The 17107-nt window shown below is 38.9% G+C and overlaps 4 protein-coding genes across 6 annotated transcripts; all 4 read right to left on the bottom strand.

The window, feature by feature from the left end:
* Positions 1–1961: 1961 nt before the first annotated feature.
* LOC140788591 (uncharacterized) lies at positions 1962–9149 on the bottom strand. Of its 3 annotated transcripts, XM_073137887.1 has the most exons (12): positions 9019–9149; positions 8833–8929; positions 8696–8746; positions 5245–5301; positions 5015–5129; positions 3980–4016; positions 3731–3800; positions 3436–3540; positions 3080–3230; positions 2862–2944; positions 2414–2507; positions 1962–2333 (listed from the first exon to the last, which is right to left on the bottom strand). In XM_073137887.1, exons 4-12 carry the CDS (start codon positions 5273–5275, stop codon positions 2261–2263), a joined length of 759 nt encoding a protein of 252 aa, XP_072993988.1. In that variant the 5' UTR covers positions 5276–5301; positions 8696–8746; positions 8833–8929; positions 9019–9149; the 3' UTR covers positions 1962–2260. The 3 variants fall into 3 exon arrangements, with proteins under 3 accessions (XP_072993988.1, XP_072993989.1, XP_072993987.1); XM_073137888.1 differs by lacking the exons at positions 8696–8746; positions 8833–8929; positions 9019–9149 and adding exons at positions 5408–5514; positions 5611–5642 and having other exon boundaries at positions 5245–5304; XM_073137886.1 differs by lacking the exons at positions 8696–8746; positions 8833–8929; positions 9019–9149 and adding an exon at positions 5611–5815.
* Positions 6864–9157, bottom strand: LOC140789191 (cytochrome c oxidase subunit 5b-1, mitochondrial-like). Its single transcript, XM_073138798.1, has 4 exons — positions 9019–9157; positions 8845–8915; positions 8696–8746; positions 6864–6923 (listed from the first exon to the last, which is right to left on the bottom strand). Exons 1-4 carry the CDS (start codon positions 9155–9157, stop codon positions 6864–6866), a joined length of 321 nt encoding a protein of 106 aa, XP_072994899.1.
* Positions 9158–9568: 411 nt separating this feature from the next.
* Positions 9569–12947, bottom strand: LOC140788592 (GTP-binding nuclear protein Ran-3-like). The gene is made up of 8 exons (XM_073137890.1): positions 12676–12947; positions 12499–12568; positions 12270–12326; positions 12056–12173; positions 10585–10674; positions 10319–10498; positions 10151–10228; positions 9569–9922 (listed from the first exon to the last, which is right to left on the bottom strand). The coding sequence occupies exons 1-8, from the start codon at positions 12676–12678 to the stop codon at positions 9853–9855; spliced, it is 666 nt and encodes a 221-aa protein (XP_072993991.1). The 5' UTR covers positions 12679–12947; the 3' UTR covers positions 9569–9852.
* A 628-nt stretch (positions 12948–13575) lies between these two features.
* LOC140789616 (protein DUF642 L-GALACTONO-1,4-LACTONE-RESPONSIVE GENE 2-like) lies at positions 13576–16664 on the bottom strand. The gene is made up of 3 exons (XM_073139384.1): positions 16492–16664; positions 14432–14929; positions 13576–14357 (listed from the first exon to the last, which is right to left on the bottom strand). Exons 1-3 carry the CDS (start codon positions 16562–16564, stop codon positions 13822–13824), a joined length of 1107 nt encoding a protein of 368 aa, XP_072995485.1. The 5' UTR covers positions 16565–16664; the 3' UTR covers positions 13576–13821.
* Between the last annotated feature and the right edge of the window lie 443 nt (positions 16665–17107).

Here is a 17107-nt window from a genome sequence, read left to right as displayed (position 1 = left end):
CCTCTTATTTTGTAAGCAGCTACTGTGACTGCTTCAACATATTAACGTTCTGTACTGATAAGTGTACATGCCATGAATGTCATAATACTTACAAACATGAAGAAGAAGTGTTTAAGAGAAGAGAAGAGATACTGAAAGAGAAACCAGACGCGTTTGATTCTAAGATTGTTAGCAGGGTGAGGATTGCTTTGCTCTGTGAAGTTGAAAACCTATATTGTTGAATGTATAAGAGCCATTCAATTATATTCTGTAGGATGAAACACATCAAGTTAGCCCCTCAGGGAGGCATAAAACAGGATGCAATTGCCCAAAATCCAAATGCATCAAAAGATACTGTGAATGCTACAAGGTGCCCTCTCTTATCCATTGAATGCTCTGTAATTTATATATTTTTGTCCTTGAGATTTTCTAAATGGGTGTCTCTGTCTACATTTTGTTCCCTAGGCTGGTGTTGGATGCTCAGTTCTTTGCAGATGCAATGACTGCCAGAATAACTTTGGCAGGAAAAACGGTAAGGAACTCTCTCAAGCACTACCAGTGAGCTTGCAGATGTTTTGGACATTTCAGGTCCTGAGTAATTTGTATCCACATTGAACTTTACTTGCACTGGGAGAAAGGGTGTAGAATCTTATGAAGGTCATTTCATTGTTTGTAGATGCAGAATCTATTAGAAGAAGTGGATTACGACAAAACCAATGGAGACCGGTAGGAGATTCATGCAGCGAGGAACCGCATCCTGGCAACCAAACAGCAAATGTACTAACATTGCCTAATTTGTTCTACAATGTTTTGTCTCCTATAGAGTATGTTTGATAAAACTATCTTGATTTTAGTACTAATTTGTTGCCTTCGATGCAAAACGTAAACCATCTTCAGAACTCATTGCTGCCATATTCTGCATCTTTTCCAACATCTTCAAGTACAGTTATGATTAAAGAAACAGGACGAGTGCCTCCAGTTCTGGGCCTTGGCAAACAATCATGGGGTAATTGCAACGCAACAACTATGAGTGATTTTGCAACCGAATGGAGCAGCTTAGGGAGACTTTTGAATCCATCTTCTAGCTCTCATAGAATTTTGGGACCAAATTTAGTTCAAGGAAATGGCCACAACTCTTCTGCTGCTCCTCTTCCAGCCGTTCCACAACAATCTACTGAAACATCAGTAGCTCAGCGTGATTCCAATCGAGTCAGCTACACTATGTTGGAAATTGATCCCAAGATATTGGAGGAATTACTTTGTACTGAAGTAAATGCAAGTTCTCTGGGAGAGCAGCAACTGCCGCCCCAAGACAATGTGCAGGAAGGAATCTCATCATCACCTCCAGCCTCTTAGAAGATTGCAATATATTCAAGCGTTACTTTATGTTTTGTTATCAATAAGGGTTTCGCATGAAGATTTTCTTCGTCAAGTCTGTATTAAGAATGATCCACAATTAAATCCTTTTTCATTTGCCTGGTGGCGTAAGTTGGAGGTATTTAATAGCGGTTTGTCCATCCAAGTTATGTGCATAGCCAATACTGTCAAAAGTTTTTCAGGTGCATCTTGCTGTCTTGCTGATGAAATAAAGACAACATTTTTGTCAAATCTGACACAGATTTTGCAATGCTTTGTATGGCTTCATCTCTTTGCTCCTCAGAAATTCTAAGTTGTTATGAATAGGAAGAGGCTTAGAAGACTGACTAATCTCTTGTCAAAAGTTGATCAAAAAATACTCATGTATATCTTCAATTATCAGTAAAAGATGGCTTTAAGTGTAGTCAGGATAATCTTGTTAAAGCAATATACAAAGGTTAAACAAAGTTTCTTGGCAGCTCGAGGCTGGATGTTTCCCACTGACCTTTAAATACCTTTGAGATGTAAATTGTGGAAAATTATCTAAATATAACTGTATATATGATACCTTCAGTGTTCATCAAAGAAATAAGCGTTATGCAGGACAGTCACAAAGTCAACAAGCCTTGTAGAACATTATTATGGAAACAATCAACCAAAATTAAATTACATCATGATTAGGTCACTTAAATACAAACCAGTTACAAGGTAAAACTATGAAGTCTAGAGGCATTAATACATCAATATCAATATGAAGAGGCTGCCAAGCCCCAAAAAGGAGAACAAACGCAAGAAAAGGACCTGTGAGTGAAGGCTGGAATATACCAGAAGCTAATGATAGTAACAAAGGCAAATTTATATCTGTGTCTATATGAAATGTCATTAGAATTCTAACAGCAAATTCCCCTGGGAATTGTGCAACTTATCAAGCCCCTGAGAATGCTGTAAGCCATTTGCAGACATTATCCATCTCTTCAGGAACAGTATAGTGTGCAAGCCTACATTATTCCGAGATATTAGAGAGGACAATTGTCATGAATTGGGAAGAGAAAAATTGATAAATAAAGTGATTACATACCCGTTAAACGTTTTGAAAGTAAGATTTGAAAACCCAGTTGATCTTAGAATTTCAGCTGATCTTTCGCCATGTTTATAGAGGACAACATCATCCGCTGTTTGAAATTACGAAAAGAAAAAAGAAAATAGAGCACACAAGAAAGAAATGAGATATCATATCCAGCAATAGGTTAAGATCTTTAAACTTGGTTAGTGATACTGAGGCCTAAAATCAAGCCGAGTTTACGCAAATTAACTAGTGAAGGAATGACAAGTGCTGAGAATGATTTAGACCTTCTCTTGTTGAAATTGATATGTTCTGCCTTAAAATATTCATATGAAATAGATGGCAGAATGCTGGATGAGTTAAGATGTAATGGTTGTGCTACCTGATTAAATCCCCATATCTACAAATTTCCACTTCCACTATTATCAAACATATATAAACGTACTTTCTTGTATCTAATTACCTCTTCCATGACAAAGAAGAAGTGGTAATGCAGCTGCCCTTCTTGCGCCGCCCTGTGAATTTTCTATCTTGCTCTTCAAGAACCTAGACAACAGCACAAGATTATTGACATGGACACAATTTTAATGCAAATTGGTTGTCTTTCTTTCAGTAACAATGCAGATGGTGATTAAACCTAGCAATGCTGAAAAGATGCAGTCTCAAGAAAGTAAACCAGACCTTGAGCAGGGAAGCCAGCCACTTAAGCCAACAATTGCACTAAGCCTGATTGGGTATGCACTACCATTTCCAAATTTTCCTTGAGCATAGCAAGCAGCAGAGTACAGGGCAGTAGCAGCACCCATACTGAAGCCACCAATACCGAGTTTCACTATTAAAAAGTTTAGTGATTCATGAAGTTAGGATAAATTCTGGAAGGAGCAATAGCTATTAAACCATATAAATGCGAAAGCATGACTTCACAAAAATTTATTTATTTTTTCTCTGCTACCTTAGAGTTTGTTACGCTACATATAATAAAAACTGATGAAAAGATAAGATTCATATATTATGCTTGACAAAGAAACTGAAATTACCATCAGGTGGCTCAGCTGACAATAGGTTTGCAACATGAGCAGCTGAAGCATCCATTCCCTCAAGATCATCAGAACCATCATCAGAAAGGTCCCTAGCACCAAACCCTGCACAACAAACACAATGACGAACATCCTGTTACTTACGATAAATGATCAATTCCGATACGTAGCTGTAGCACATTCAATCATAAACTTGAGTAAGGCATTAAAACAATTCTAGCAGTGGGAAAAAAACTTTGGTTCTATGATTTTAGCAAACAAAGTTAAGAAGTTTGCAACTAAGCAGGGCTCTTACATGCAGTGCAAGGGAATCCACCAAAAGCTGCCACAGCTCGAGTTGGTGCAGTTGGACATATCCATTTAATCTGCACTTAACTTCAGTAAAACTAATCAAACGAAATTTATTCTAGGAAACCATCAAATGATTGCTGACCAAGTTAATAAAATAACAATTGGAAGACAACATGGAGCATAACATGTTTGGCAGCTAGTAAGGAAAACGAGAAATCAAGATTTAAATAAAGCAAAGTCATTTTCTACTTACATTTGGAAGTGGAAGGGAGTCCAGGACCTGGGACCAGCTGAAAAGAAACAAAAAACAAGATTATTTATGCACTTAGTGAGCTATCTTGTATTAATTGAAGCTGATATATCATTTTCCCTGGTACTAAATGAATGTCAAAAGTTATAGCTGTAGTTCTAAGATATGAATCATCTACCTTGAAACAGAGGGAAAATAGGAATAGAATGCTAAAAGAACAATAGTCTTAAGGTAGAGCTCACTGCATTACCAGCAAGAACATGATGTATATAATTATTTACCCAAAAATATGCTAGTACTTTGTTGACGTAAATTAGTTGTCAAGAAAATCTTGACATGAAAAACAAATCAACAAAAGCAAAAGAATAGCCAGTTCTTACTTTACCGAGTTCGTTGATGAAACCTATAAAAAGGAAAGATAAAATCAGTAACCTCCTACGGGAATTGAACTTGTCTAGAATCAAGCATCCAAGCATTATCCTCCTCTTGTCCAGAACATGGCAAGAGTAGGATACTGTAATTTTAGTTTATTGCCCCACTAAAGTCTTCTTTGCCATGTTCAACTGCTGTCCTAACCCCCAATAATCGAATTAATATAATAGGAATCTTTGCATGAACTGCACAGAGTACTAATATGTGAAGACTAGTCTTCTTTAAACTGTCAAGTGGGCATTGACATTCTAAAACTCCTTCCTTTCCCTCTGTGTACTATAAAGAGAGCACTATCAATACCAAAGTACATGCCTGATACCCAATGAAAAAGATATTAATCATTTGGGTTAAAGCAATACTAGGAATATGTGAGGGAAAAGAAAGTGGAAATCCAGGCTAACCATTTACAGTGAAGAGGGAATAAAGTCGTAGAAACAGCAAATGCCAAAGAAACTTCATGTCACCAACAGTTTGACATGATTACAGAGTCCATGGGAGAAATTTGCTTCTAAGAACAACTTGCGTACTCATGCAATAACTTAGGCTACATATTGGCTAAGTATATTGATGGTTAATGAAAGTTTTGGAAGATAAGCATGACAATACCTTGCTCCATTATCACCTATACCATGGAGCCACACAATGGTGACTAGATGTCTTCCCTTGGGCCTGACCACATGTGTCCTGCCAAACTCAGGTCTTCTGGATGTAGTTCTAGCACCTGCACCGATGATTCAATATCAATATAATTATACCAAACCACAAGAAGATCATCATATAGGCCTTTCATCTCTAAATTTTGCAACACTATAACATAACAGTGTTGAATTACAAACCAGAAGAATAAGAGCTGCTCCCGTAGCTCATAACTGAAACAACACCACTTAGCTCTCCTGCAATGGAGAGTAGTCTATATGACCTCTATATATAGTTGTTTTAAGAGAGAGAGAGAGGGGAATATAAATAAGACTCATGAGTTCGAATCCCACTACTGAGCTGTTTGCAGTACCTGCAAGCTGTTGTTACAAAGATATACCCAGTAGGCAGATCTAAAGATAGGAGGAAAAAAAATAGCCAGAGAGGCTCTTGTTCCCAAGACAGAGATTCTGTGAGCACGTCATTCACTTCCATGCAGATGAGTTTGTGAGCAAATTGAGACAAAATGCAATAGAAAAGGTGGGAATGAAGAAAGAGAGTGATGCCTTTTGGACTGGCCTGCAGGAATCAATGCTTCGTGGCAGTGGAGAGGGAATCAAGAGCAGCCCAAGAATATATGTCACCATAAACCAGTCATTTCCTAGGATTGTTTTCTCAATAGAGTTGGTACCCAAGAATCAAGCCATGTTTTTACCTTCTCGAAGATTTTCTTTAGATCACACAGGAGGAGGAGATGAAGGAATGAGAAGTGGGTTGCCTTTTCTACTAAGAAATCTCCATGTTAGCTTGGCTTGCTAATAAAGGGAGAAACTTTTTGTATGTTCTTATTGCACCTTTTGGGACACTTGTAGCTTTCGATCGAACCCTAGCGGACGATGGAAATTTTAAAGGAGCTATAAAGAAACTGGAGTCAGACCCCCTATATTAGCTAGCTTTTGCCTCTTTGGGAGAAGAATATAGGAAAAGTTTGCAGGCAAAATAATCTTGTCAGCCCCACTTCATGCATAAAGAATCCTTCGCACTATGCATTGTTCATTTTGTGCCAACTGAATGGAGATGATGGCCGGCAGCACTACTAAAATATAATTTTCTTATTCTCCTACATGTCATGAAAATTCTAGGGCTTGATTCGATAGCCTAAATTCTTAGATATATATATATATATATATATATATATATATATATATATATATATATATATTGGCTTTTCTTCGGATTTTTCTTTTCTAAATGGATATATAAATTTTGAAAGAAATCCTTCCTTTCCCTACATTTTAAAATTTTTTAAAGGAAAATATTCATTACCTTAACACAGGCCCTTAAATAACTAGTAAGATGCATCATTTACTTATCCTGACATCTGGAAGGTGGAAAACCCCTCTGAGATTACAAAACACAGCAAATATTAGGTGTAGCTTCAATTTAACAGCAGCAATTCCATGCACTTCAATTTGAACAAAAGCTGCTAGGGAAAACAAAAACATCATTGTATGGAAATATATGGGTCATGCCACATCTTTTACAGAACAAAAAAGAAAAGAAAAAAGATCCATCATGCTGAATGGTCATCAAGAAATAAAAGGAAAGAGACCGAATCAATGCGTTTGTTGATTATTAAATGTTCAATCGAGAAGCATGACAATCCACAAGTAAAATACATGAAATTATCCCATGCAAGTTAAAAGATGCCAAGGGCAGGAATGTTAATCAAGTAGAACTTCCTAAAGTTGTTTGCAGTTAGACACAGTATAAAGGAAATCATCTACCAAAAAATTATCCAATCTTGACAAGGCCACGCTTAGTGATGATCATCATCACCATGCCCATCTGGAGGGCCTCCCTCACCAATAACGTTCAGCTGCATAAAATTACGATACGAAAAAAGGGAAAGATTTGCAAGTCCATCTAAGTTACCACAAAGCACTGCGAACAAACAGGGCATTCATGTGGCTTGCCCTTTTCAAGCCAGAACTCCAAAAACTACTAAAAACAGAGTCCAGCAGAGCGAGAAGCTACTTGAATAGTAACTTACCACCTTCGCTACCTGGGCAGCCAACTATTCTCTTGTCATGGTAGGACGGAATGACAGCAGGTCAAGCAGGTCAACAGAAAATGAGAAGGGCATTATCATATTATTCAACATGATGATTTCTAACAAGCATGAAACCCTTAAGAGTTGAAGTTATAACAAAACCAATAGCCATTAGTAGAAGTATCCCACTAAAAGGCATTATTACCCATGCACAATAAGATGTTGGATTAAAAACAAAAAGGAGATGCAGCAAAATGACTGGACAATTTTATGTCAGGATATTTTATATAAATGATATGCAACTAGATGCTTGAGGGCAGGAAGCGTTTCTTATAAAGTAGGCACCAATAAACCACTCAAAATTACAATTGTAACATACAGATCCGACAGGTAAAAGACAACCAAGCAATTAATTCCATCCAGCAAATAATGTGATCAATGTTCCACACAATTAAGCAATAAATTATTCTTGTAAGGAACATAAATAGAACAGGGATCCACTCTCCTCTTGTTGCATCGTCTAGAGAGGAAAAAAAAATTCCAACTGAACCTGTGAAAGATAATTATCCCTTCCATTACTCTAAATTTAGGAAATAGAGTGATAGAACTTAGATCAGGAAATAAAGGTCCCACGTAAGAAAGGGCTTTCCCATGCATGAGACTCAATATGTAGCAGCGCATTAAAGAAACCTACTCTAATTGTTGTTTTCTTACCTCAAGCAAACCTAGATATGGTGAGAACTAATGCAGAGATTCTCTGCTTGCAGCCTACATTGATGAAACCAATCGTTAAAATTCTCTAACATCAATGATCAACTGAATGATCATGCAGCTGCAGAACTAGAAACTCAATCTACTTAAAAATCCTCTCCCACATTGATTATGATTTATCTAGATTTCTAGTCCAACATACCAATTCAACCAAGTAGCATCCAGAGCAAATAATAATGCCTAAACTTTCTCTACCACAATCAACCTGATGATTACATGGCGACATGCTTATGTCTTATTGTCAATGCCTTGTTAACAATACAGACGTCTATATATATATATATATATATATATATATATATATTATGGGGCGTAAACCATAATTCAGTACAGATAGACATCTATTTACAGTTAAACAAATTTTAGAATTTATACTTATGATATGTGTGTGTGTGTATATATATATATATATATATAGTACTGCAAGGGGCCAAGGGCGTAAACCAAAATTCAGTTATACAAGCAAATTGTTGAAACTTTTGTCTGATGTCAATGAATGATCAATGCACCTTCAGAACTCCAGTACATCCCACAATAAATTACTCCTGATAACACAAACAATGAAACCACCCAAACAACTGCATATAATTATGTAAGGAGATATAATAAATAGTAACATATATTCCTGGTACTGGACAAAGCACCAGATATACTGTCAGGTATCAGTTACAAGGTACTCACTCCCATCCTCTAGTCGAGACTAATGCCGAAGGATTAGTATCCGTCGCCTAATAGACAATTCTAACGCCCTAAGATTGACGAATCTCAAAGAACATGGGAATAGATCAAGAACTGGTTGTAGATTGAAACTCAAGAATCCAACTCACCTTGGTGCCGAACGGACCTACAGGAAGATCCATGTCGAGCCGCTTCCTTCCCTAAATCAACAACCAAATATCAACAAAAATATTAAAAGAAAAAGGAGAAATTAATAATAAATAAGAGAAAATAACCAAAGACGCACCTAGAGCTTTGCCTCGACCTCCTCCCGCTCGTGCCCGGTGGTGATCGGTTTGACGTCCTCCGCTCTCCTCGCCGGGGCCGCGCCTTGTTTTTAAAGACTGCAAAAAACATCAGATCAGAGCAACAAGAGAATGGGTATAAGAAACTCTAAGGGAAATTAGAGCATGAAGGCGGGATTGGAGCTCACTGGATTCTGACGAGAGGAGAGGCGAGGTTCGCCGGAAAGCGGAGAGGGAGGCTGCCGAGGAGAGGAAATTGCGGCGGCGAAGGGCTTCGCGGTGGAGAGTGGATCGACACGAGGCGAGGGAGGAGGCGCTCCGCCACATCATGATATCGCGCCGCCGAGGTGAGGTGTGTTCTCAGGTCGCCGTCTGCTCTGCTAGTATAAATATATTCAAAGTTTTATTCTCGAGTTGCCTGGTTTTCCTCTCTCAGACTCTCACGCATTATTATTTATTGTTTTTAATGAAATATTTTCAAATGATAAGCCATCAAAATCTTAACAGTGTTCAAAATTAAATAAAAATAAGTCTTAAGATTCATTAAATCTGCACAATAGAACATCTCAAATTACCTAGCTGCCATTCTGACCATCCATATCATAGGTTATCTGATAACGATGTTACAAGTAATTAATTCTTAAACCACCACAAAGTTTCACAGCACTAAACATAAAGCCGACCCTGATACAAAACTGACAAGCATCAACACAAAGACTATTAAAGGAATCGTGCATATTAACATCACAAAGAAGATGTAAATCAATTAGTGCAAACCTCTGTACCAGGACAAGAGAAAGACTATACCACATTGCACATGGATTAGTAATCACAGAAATATAATGGGTTACAACTAATTAATAAAAAAGATCCTTCTTTTAACACTTCTCATATCAGGTGTTCACACTCTTAGTTGCCGCTATGAGCAAATGATGTTGTCGGATGTCATGCTCTCCATGTAACAGAACCCATGAGACTTATCAGCCCGCTATGTTGCATACTTGAAAGTCGACACTGAAATTCTACTCAAATATATCGTCCTCATCATCAGGAAGAGGTTGAGCTGCAGCTGCTGCAAGGTCGGCTTCATGCCTGTGGAAGAAAGAGAACCTGGGTTAGAGAAACAGTATCCTAGAGCTACCAAAGGATACCATAAATTTTGCAAGAAAAGAAATTAATTATAATGGTGAATATCGAGATCTGTAGTTTTGATATTCAGCAGTTAGTGTTAAGATATGTAGTTTCAATGTTCGGCAGCTAGCAGATGAAACAAAATCAGAATAAATATGTAAAACAGTAACAAGAGGATAGAACACTCACTGCTGCTGTGCAGCCAAGTCGATCTGAACTTCTGGAGGAGCAAGAGCGGGAGATTCAACAAAGTGAAGGCTTGAATCCCTGACAATATTGTCAGCATGTTAATTTCATTGTTTGCATGACATGATGCACAAAGGCTAGGGCCCAAGAGAAGTTGAAAGTACTCATTACCCTGCAAGTTTCCTAGCAAGATACAGGAAGGGCTTTTCGAAGTTGTAATTGCTCTTTGCTGAAATCTCGTAGTACTGTAGATTCTTCTTCCTATGGAATGTAACCTGCTTTGCTTTGACCTGCCTGTTCTTCACATCGACCTTGTTGCCGCAGAGCACAATAGGGATATTTTCACAAACTCTGATTTAACAAATGTAGAGAAATATTAGAAGCACAATGAAGATATCAGCACTTGCTATTTAGTCCCAAAAAGATTGTAATTGGACCTGCACAAGTCCCGATGCCACGTTGGAACATTCTTGTACGTTAATCGGGAAGTTACATCAAACATGATAATAGCACACTGGCCATGGATGCTGCATGAAAGAACGGCATATCAGACAGATTTTTCTCAAAGAAAAAGAAGAAAAGTAAAATAGAAGAAAACACAGATTAAAAAGTGATTGTTTTTATTTGCAAGCGGATCTATTGTTGGATAATAGCTCATTGTTGCAACAAAATCAACAAATAAACTACCACAGTAAAACATTTGAAAAGAAATGATCTCTTTTACATGTAATGCCAACTATCTAACATTTAATGATGATTTAAGAGTTGCGTGTTTGGAAAATAAACATGCCGACATCCGAAGGTAAAACCTGATCAACACCTAGGAGAATGGTAGTTCGACTCCCTCTAGTGGTTAGTAACTGTTAAAGGGACAGTAACCCCACATCTCTCAAAGGAAAATTGTTCTCAGAATAACATAAGAAGAATGCTCTACTATATATACCAGCGAATCTAAAACTCAAGGAACAGTGCAGAAGCTGTTCATAAAGAAAAACGTTCAAATGGTAGCATTGCAAGATAGAATTTGTTACCTAAGGCACATGACATTATTCTAAATAGATTGCAATAGACAAACAATATCTTAAAGCTGAATTTTGCTAATTTGGCAAGCAATAAACTATTAGATTTTAATTACACGAAATAACCTATGAAATGTGAATTTTGCTAATTTCATTCCCATAATGCACATTCATACAATGCACAAGTTCAGAATTTTCAAATTCTTAGAAATTTGTCTACCCATAGACCGTAAGCCTCTCTATCTACTCTTTTTAACTCATTATAGGACCACCCTCAAATTCTCTTATGCACAGGAAACATGACATACCAAGAATTGGGCAACAGAACTCTGGCAGGGTGGGTGCGGAATGTTCTCAAGCTTATTTATTCATGGGATGATTATACTGCCTTCAAGCCCTTTTGGATTTCTCACTGCCAATCCACTCAATGAATCAAATTGTGCTCATTTTCTTTCTATGGCTTTAGCTTTTACAACCATTAAGGGCAATTCTTAGATAACATGTAACTTACTAACAGCAGAAAGAGATCTCAATTCCAAAAGACAATGTTAATTCCTATAAAGGAATTTACTATGCCTCTCATGCTCAAAGGATACCTATGCCCTTCAGATATAGCAGTATCATCTGCACTTCTACTATGCTGATTAATAGCAGCGAGCACATCCTGAAACTACAAGTAAGATGTCAACTTGGTCGCGCTGAAGATTGGCAGGTCAGATATCGATATTCATAAAAGAGTTCACAATTAAGGCAAACAGGAAATAGCCAGAATTATGTACTAACTCTTTCAAACAGAAACATCATTACCCAAAAACATCTTCTTAATAATAATAATTTTCTTTTAAAAAAATAAAAAAACATAACGGTGAGACGGTGTAGCAAGACTTACTAGTATCCATCCCTAAGACCACCAAATTTTTCCTGACCGGCTGTATCCCAGCAGTAAAACCTGATCTTCCCACAATTGGTGAAGAAATCCAACGGATGGACTTCCACACCGATGGTAGCTGTATATAAATCATGGAAGAAAGTTGTAACGATATATTCTTAAGAGAAATCCATTGAAGATAGGCACTGCTACTGAAAATGCATATGATACTTACGCTCATACTTCTTCTCGAACTCGCCGGTGAGATGCCTCTTGACGAAGGTCGTTTTCCCTATACAATTACAAGTTTAAACCGAAAATAAATAGACAAGAACAAGATTAATAACGAAATTTATGAACGGGTCACTCACTCCAATAGCACCGCAAATTCTCCATCAAATACATACAATAAAAGCTCAAAAATCATCAACAAAATTCAAAAGAAATAGAACTAGGATCATCACCTGTTCCTCCATCACCAACTATCACGAGCTTGAAGCTCGGGTAATCGACCGTCTGCTGGTTCGGCAAAGCCTGGGGAGAGGAGTATAGAAGCAACAAAACCATCAGCAGAGGATCAAAACCCTAACAATCCGGTCTAAAACGGCAGAAGAGAAACGAAAGCCGAGCTCGACACTTACCATTAGAAGTTTAGAACCCAAAGAACTCACGACCGATAGAAATGAAAGATCTCGAAGGTTTTAGTCTTCTTATTTTGTTTTATTTCGACTGGTGTTTGGATTTTCCTCGTTTAGCTTCGGATGAACGCGAGGCTCCGAGTCGTCGGATGAGAACGAACGACGAGGAGAGCCGTTGGATTTGAGATTTTGAATCGTAGCGATACCTTCTGAAAGGCCCCTTTAAATTTCATGCTTGCGCCTACAACTTCGAGGTTCGGCTTCTGCTATGCTTCTAAGAATAATTCATAAAATTTATTGAAAACACCGTAATTTTGTTTTTATCGTAATTTATTTACGTACTATATTTATACATATTTATTATTCGATTGTTGCATTTTAGGTGTAATATCTTAAAAATATTCTGAATTAAAATTAACTGAATATAAAATAATTTATTACTTTCAAAATTAAAAAACTAAAATAATCACAACATTCCATCATAAGCCACCTTATCATTTCTTTTTAACTCTACTTAATATCCCCTCTCTCTCTTTCTCTCCTCCCCCCCTTTAGCCTTAGGTTAATAAAGTAAAAGTAAAAATAAAAAAACATAGGCGACTAAAAAAGAAAAGGTAGATAATCTAGGGTTGTGATTAGAGATAGAATTATTTTATAATGTGGCATTTAACTTAGACTCGGATGAATTATTCAGTTAGGAATGTAATATTATTTTATATTATTATTAATTTAATTTATTTATATAATGATTGTGAATTAAAAAGATTATCGTTGAAGTTGTTTGTGAGCCATTAAATGTAAATATATAGGTCGAATAATAAATAATATAAACGACAAACAAAGCAAAATTCTTCTAATAAGTAAGATATTGTAAAAATATTGAATTGAGAAAACAGTAAGAAATATGAAACCTTATTTATTTGTATTACTGATATGATAAAATCCATAATTAAATGATATACTCGTTCCTCTTCTTCATTCTCCACGCACCCGCCACACATGCCAGCACGAGTTAGTGATAGCCACAGGGCAAACTACTACTAGAGTACACAACAACGTCACACACTCTTCGCTCTCTTACCACTTCCTCTCTTCTTCTGTTACATTTCCATTTCCATTTCCATTTCCATTGCAGTCACTCCTTCCTCCTCACAGGAGCCGGCGGCCCGGACGCCGAATGCTCACCAGCCTGACATCATCAACCACCGGCCCGCACAGCGCGCCGTCCGTCTTGCTATGGTAGAACGTGCTCAGGAACACCACCCTCGTTCTCGCATCCACCGCCGTGAACCGGAGCACCGCCTTCTTGAACCCGCCCGTCCCCTTCGACTCGTACGGTATCTTGACCGTCCCCCTCGCTGCGAACGCCTCCACTAACATCGAGCCCGGGCACGCGTCCCCCGCGTCGCCCACCGAGAACGTCAGCGCGTAGGCTCGGCCGGGGACGGTGCGGACCACCTGGGCTAGGGCGCTCTCCTTGCCGGCGACTAACTCCACGGCACGCTTGGCCTGGGGGACCTTGTAGTGGTCGGAGTCGATGTACTTGACGGCTTTGAGGGATTCCACCATCCATCCGGGAAGCGGGGAGTGGTCGTCCTCGATGTTGGGCGGGATGATAACCCCCCATGACGTGTTGGGGAAGATGTAAGGGCCTTCCTCGAAATCGCCGTTCTTTAACAGGTTCTCTGCATATTAATTCCTATTAACCAAAGAAGCTTTTGGGACAGAGAGTACTCCGAGTAAGGATTGAAATGCTTACTGTTTGTGTGGCGAGGTGGGTAGAGAGTTCGAATGGCGACCGAGTCAATGAGTGGGCCGCACGCAGGATCCTCCTCGACGCCCGGGTTATGTATGACCATCTCCACCTCATTAAACTCGGCCTGGAATGCCCACGCGTAGGAATCCCATCCGCTGCTGCTGTACATCGTCTGCATCGGAAGCACGCCGGAGTCCGGCGTGACGGAGATGTTGAGCTTCTCCTCCTGCGCGCAAGTGCGCGCCGCGCTGAAGGAGATGGAGTAGTACATGCCCTTGGTGACCTTGAGATGCTGCTTTATGGACGCCTCGTTGCCGAGGCGCACGGCGAAGGCGCCCTCAGGGACGATGAGGAGCATGTCGCCTTGCTTGTGGCCGGACTCGATATATTCCACGAAGCCGGAGGTTTCCCAGTTGGGGATGGCGTGGCGGCCGATCACCTCCGTCCCTTTGAGCCCGGAGGGCTTCGGCCCGTTCTCGAAGTTACCATTTGGTAGCAATCCTGCACAAAACCACGGCTTGTTTAATTTATTATTATTATTAAATCACTCAGTCAATTTGTTTCCATCTATGATACGGTCTCACTCCCATACACTACTATAAATATGCATATATTGATTAAAAACATTAAGGTAGATATATATCCGCTCTCATAAACCCAAAAAAGCTTGTTCCTCGTCAATAATGAACTGGGGGAATCAAACAGTCGTCAGGCTGTCAAACAGATAGGACAATTAGTTAGGGCCCCACATTACACAACGAATTGAGTGTTTCCAACTACCCATTAGGCCATTTATGCTTTGATATTATTTTCTCTGTATGATGAATATATATATATATATATGAGAGCAGTGCACGAGTCTTGGATATGATTTTTTAAAGGAGAAATTTTAACCCCGCATGATCTGCCCGACAAGATCCTAAATCCAGATCTTAATCTAAATCGACCAATAGCAGTGCGACAAGAGGACCAAAGCAAGACGCTACTAAGCAAAGCAAATTAGGAATACTTTACCAAGTAAGCCATAAATGGCTCGGCAGTAGTCCAATATTATCCATGATAAGTATCCCTCTTGGAACCTTAGTTACACAGTATGTTTAAAGCTTAATAAATTTATTATTTTTTAAAAACTTTAGTTTTTGGGCTTGATATAATATATTTATTTTATAGTATTATTGTCTATTGAACAGGGGTCGCTCCACCCCCCTCCATATTTTTTTTTCTTTTAGACTTTGTAATAATTTATATGAAATTTATGAAGCTCTGCAGGTACGTGCTTTCCCCTCTTAAAAAGAAAATAATAAACAACAGCTAGGAGGTAGCAAGATCTGATTGTAACATTAATACAACTTGGAGTGTACATGTATAAAGAGATGAAAAATATTTATTAATATTATAGATACGTGCATGTCGATCCAACTTACAGATTACTCAAACATATCCTAATCTTGCCTAATCCCTCATATACCTTACAATAATAGATGGATTAAAGATCGGCGATTCTGATGAAAGGTGCTTATTTTTGGGTGACTGTTCCACGTAAATTATAAGCTAATCAAAGCCTGCAGACCAACGCTAAACTCTAATTAAATTAATGTTACCCACGAGTTAATCTACAAACTATATTGTAATTAATCTATCACGTTCTCCAAGAAACACATACTTAAAAGCTAAACCAAGATTTAATGGGCCTTTGTAGTTTGTACCCGTTCTAAAGTCGCTAGCTCCAGTACTACTCTTTAGCAAGGTTACCTTTCATGACCAAATAACTCACATATGAACCATTTGATGGTAGAATAACTTTAATCAACGCCATAGGAGTAGGTTTCACTCTTTTAGCATTAAATGGTTTCGAATTTAACTGTCAGATATTAAAACGAAAACAGAAGACCAGCCGTACCAAAAATAAATAAAAGAAAAGAAAACTAACATCCACCAAAATCTCTTCACTACTCCCAGATCATATCTCCAAAGTATAAACTAAACGAGTAGTATCGATCTTACATGAACTAAAACTAATCATATATACACAGCAAGGAGATCAAAGAGAAGGGAAGTCTCACCATCGGTGATGGCTACGGTGAGATGAGCCACCGCGCACAGTAGCAGGATTGGCGCAGCATAACGCATCATCATGTTTTGGCAATCGTACTGTGAGCTTGCGAAAAAGAGATCCACACAGACTGAGATGATTCAAAATGGGCAGGGGGTGGGGGGAGTTATAAAGAGGGAAGTCGAACCAAATGCCATCGTATTTCGCGATAATAGCGGAAATGACACTACGCCCTCTAAGCCATTAAAGACACCTCTGGCGCGCCCACGTGTCTCGGACAAGGCTGGATGGCGAGGATCCGGCGGTTTCTCGCGCGGCGACGAGATGACGCCACGAGATGGCGTTTGGGTAATTACGTTTTTGCCCCTATTTTACGGTCCAGGAGACAGTGGCTGCGTCAGGTCACGTGGCCTCCCCGTCGGGGTCGCAGACTGGCATTTGCGCGCCAGAGTCTCCCATTCCCATGCGAGGGTCTTATAGTAATTTTATTTTATTTTTACCGTTTCAGGTGGCATGGACTGAGCCGCTCATCTCTCGGGCTTATTGGTTCATTTGCTACTCCGTGGACTAAAATACCCTTTGGAGAGCTTACTATAACTAGGCCTCAACTCGAACCCGGGAGGTGG

This window comes from Typha latifolia, chromosome 5 (genome assembly GCF_019914945.1).
Source record: "Typha latifolia isolate L0001 chromosome 5, TyphaL0001v2, whole genome shotgun sequence".
Taxonomy (NCBI): domain Eukaryota; kingdom Viridiplantae; phylum Streptophyta; class Magnoliopsida; order Poales; family Typhaceae; genus Typha; species Typha latifolia.
This window is presented reverse-complemented; position numbering and strand designations above follow the sequence as displayed.

What these genes read in the sequence shown, in the direction of transcription:
- LOC140788591 (XM_073137887.1), bottom strand. Translation starts at nt 5,275, where the DNA reads ATGAGCTACGGGAGCAGCTCTTATTCTTCTG. An exon ending in GAGCAGCTCTTATTCTTCTG is followed by an intron (nt 5,130 to 5,244) that starts GTTTGTAATTCA and finishes TCATCGGTGCAG; the next exon opens with GTGCTAGAACTACATCCAGA. An exon ending in ACTCCCTTCCACTTCCAAAT is followed by an intron (nt 3,801 to 3,979) that starts GTAAGTAGAAAA and finishes AGTTAAGTGCAG; the next exon opens with ATTAAATGGATATGTCCAAC.
- LOC140789191 (XM_073138798.1), bottom strand. Translation starts at nt 9,157, where the DNA reads ATGTGGCGGAGCGCCTCCTCCCTCGCCTCGTGTCGATCCACTCTCCAC. An exon ending in TCTCCTCTCGTCAGAATCCA is followed by an intron (nt 8,916 to 9,018) that starts GTGAGCTCCAAT and finishes TTTAAAAACAAG; the next exon opens with GCGCGGCCCCGGCGAGGAGA. An exon ending in ACGAGCGGGAGGAGGTCGAG is followed by an intron (nt 8,747 to 8,844) that starts GCAAAGCTCTAG and finishes TTGTTGATTTAG; the next exon opens with GGAAGGAAGCGGCTCGACAT.
- LOC140788592 (XM_073137890.1), bottom strand. An exon ending in AGTTGGTGATGGAGGAACAG is followed by an intron (nt 12,327 to 12,498) that starts GTGATGATCCTA and finishes GTAATTGTATAG; the next exon opens with GGAAAACGACCTTCGTCAAG. An exon ending in CTTGCTAGGAAACTTGCAGG is followed by an intron (nt 10,229 to 10,318) that starts GTAATGAGTACT and finishes CAATATTGTCAG; the next exon opens with GGATTCAAGCCTTCACTTTG.
- LOC140789616 (XM_073139384.1), bottom strand. Translation starts at nt 16,564, where the DNA reads ATGATGATGCGTTATGCTGCGCCAATCCTGCTACTGTGCGCGGTGGCT. An exon ending in CACCGTAGCCATCACCGATG is followed by an intron (nt 14,930 to 16,491) that starts GTGAGACTTCCC and finishes GGTTTTGTGCAG; the next exon opens with GATTGCTACCAAATGGTAAC. An exon ending in CCCACCTCGCCACACAAACA is followed by an intron (nt 14,358 to 14,431) that starts GTAAGCATTTCA and finishes ATTAATATGCAG; the next exon opens with AGAACCTGTTAAAGAACGGC.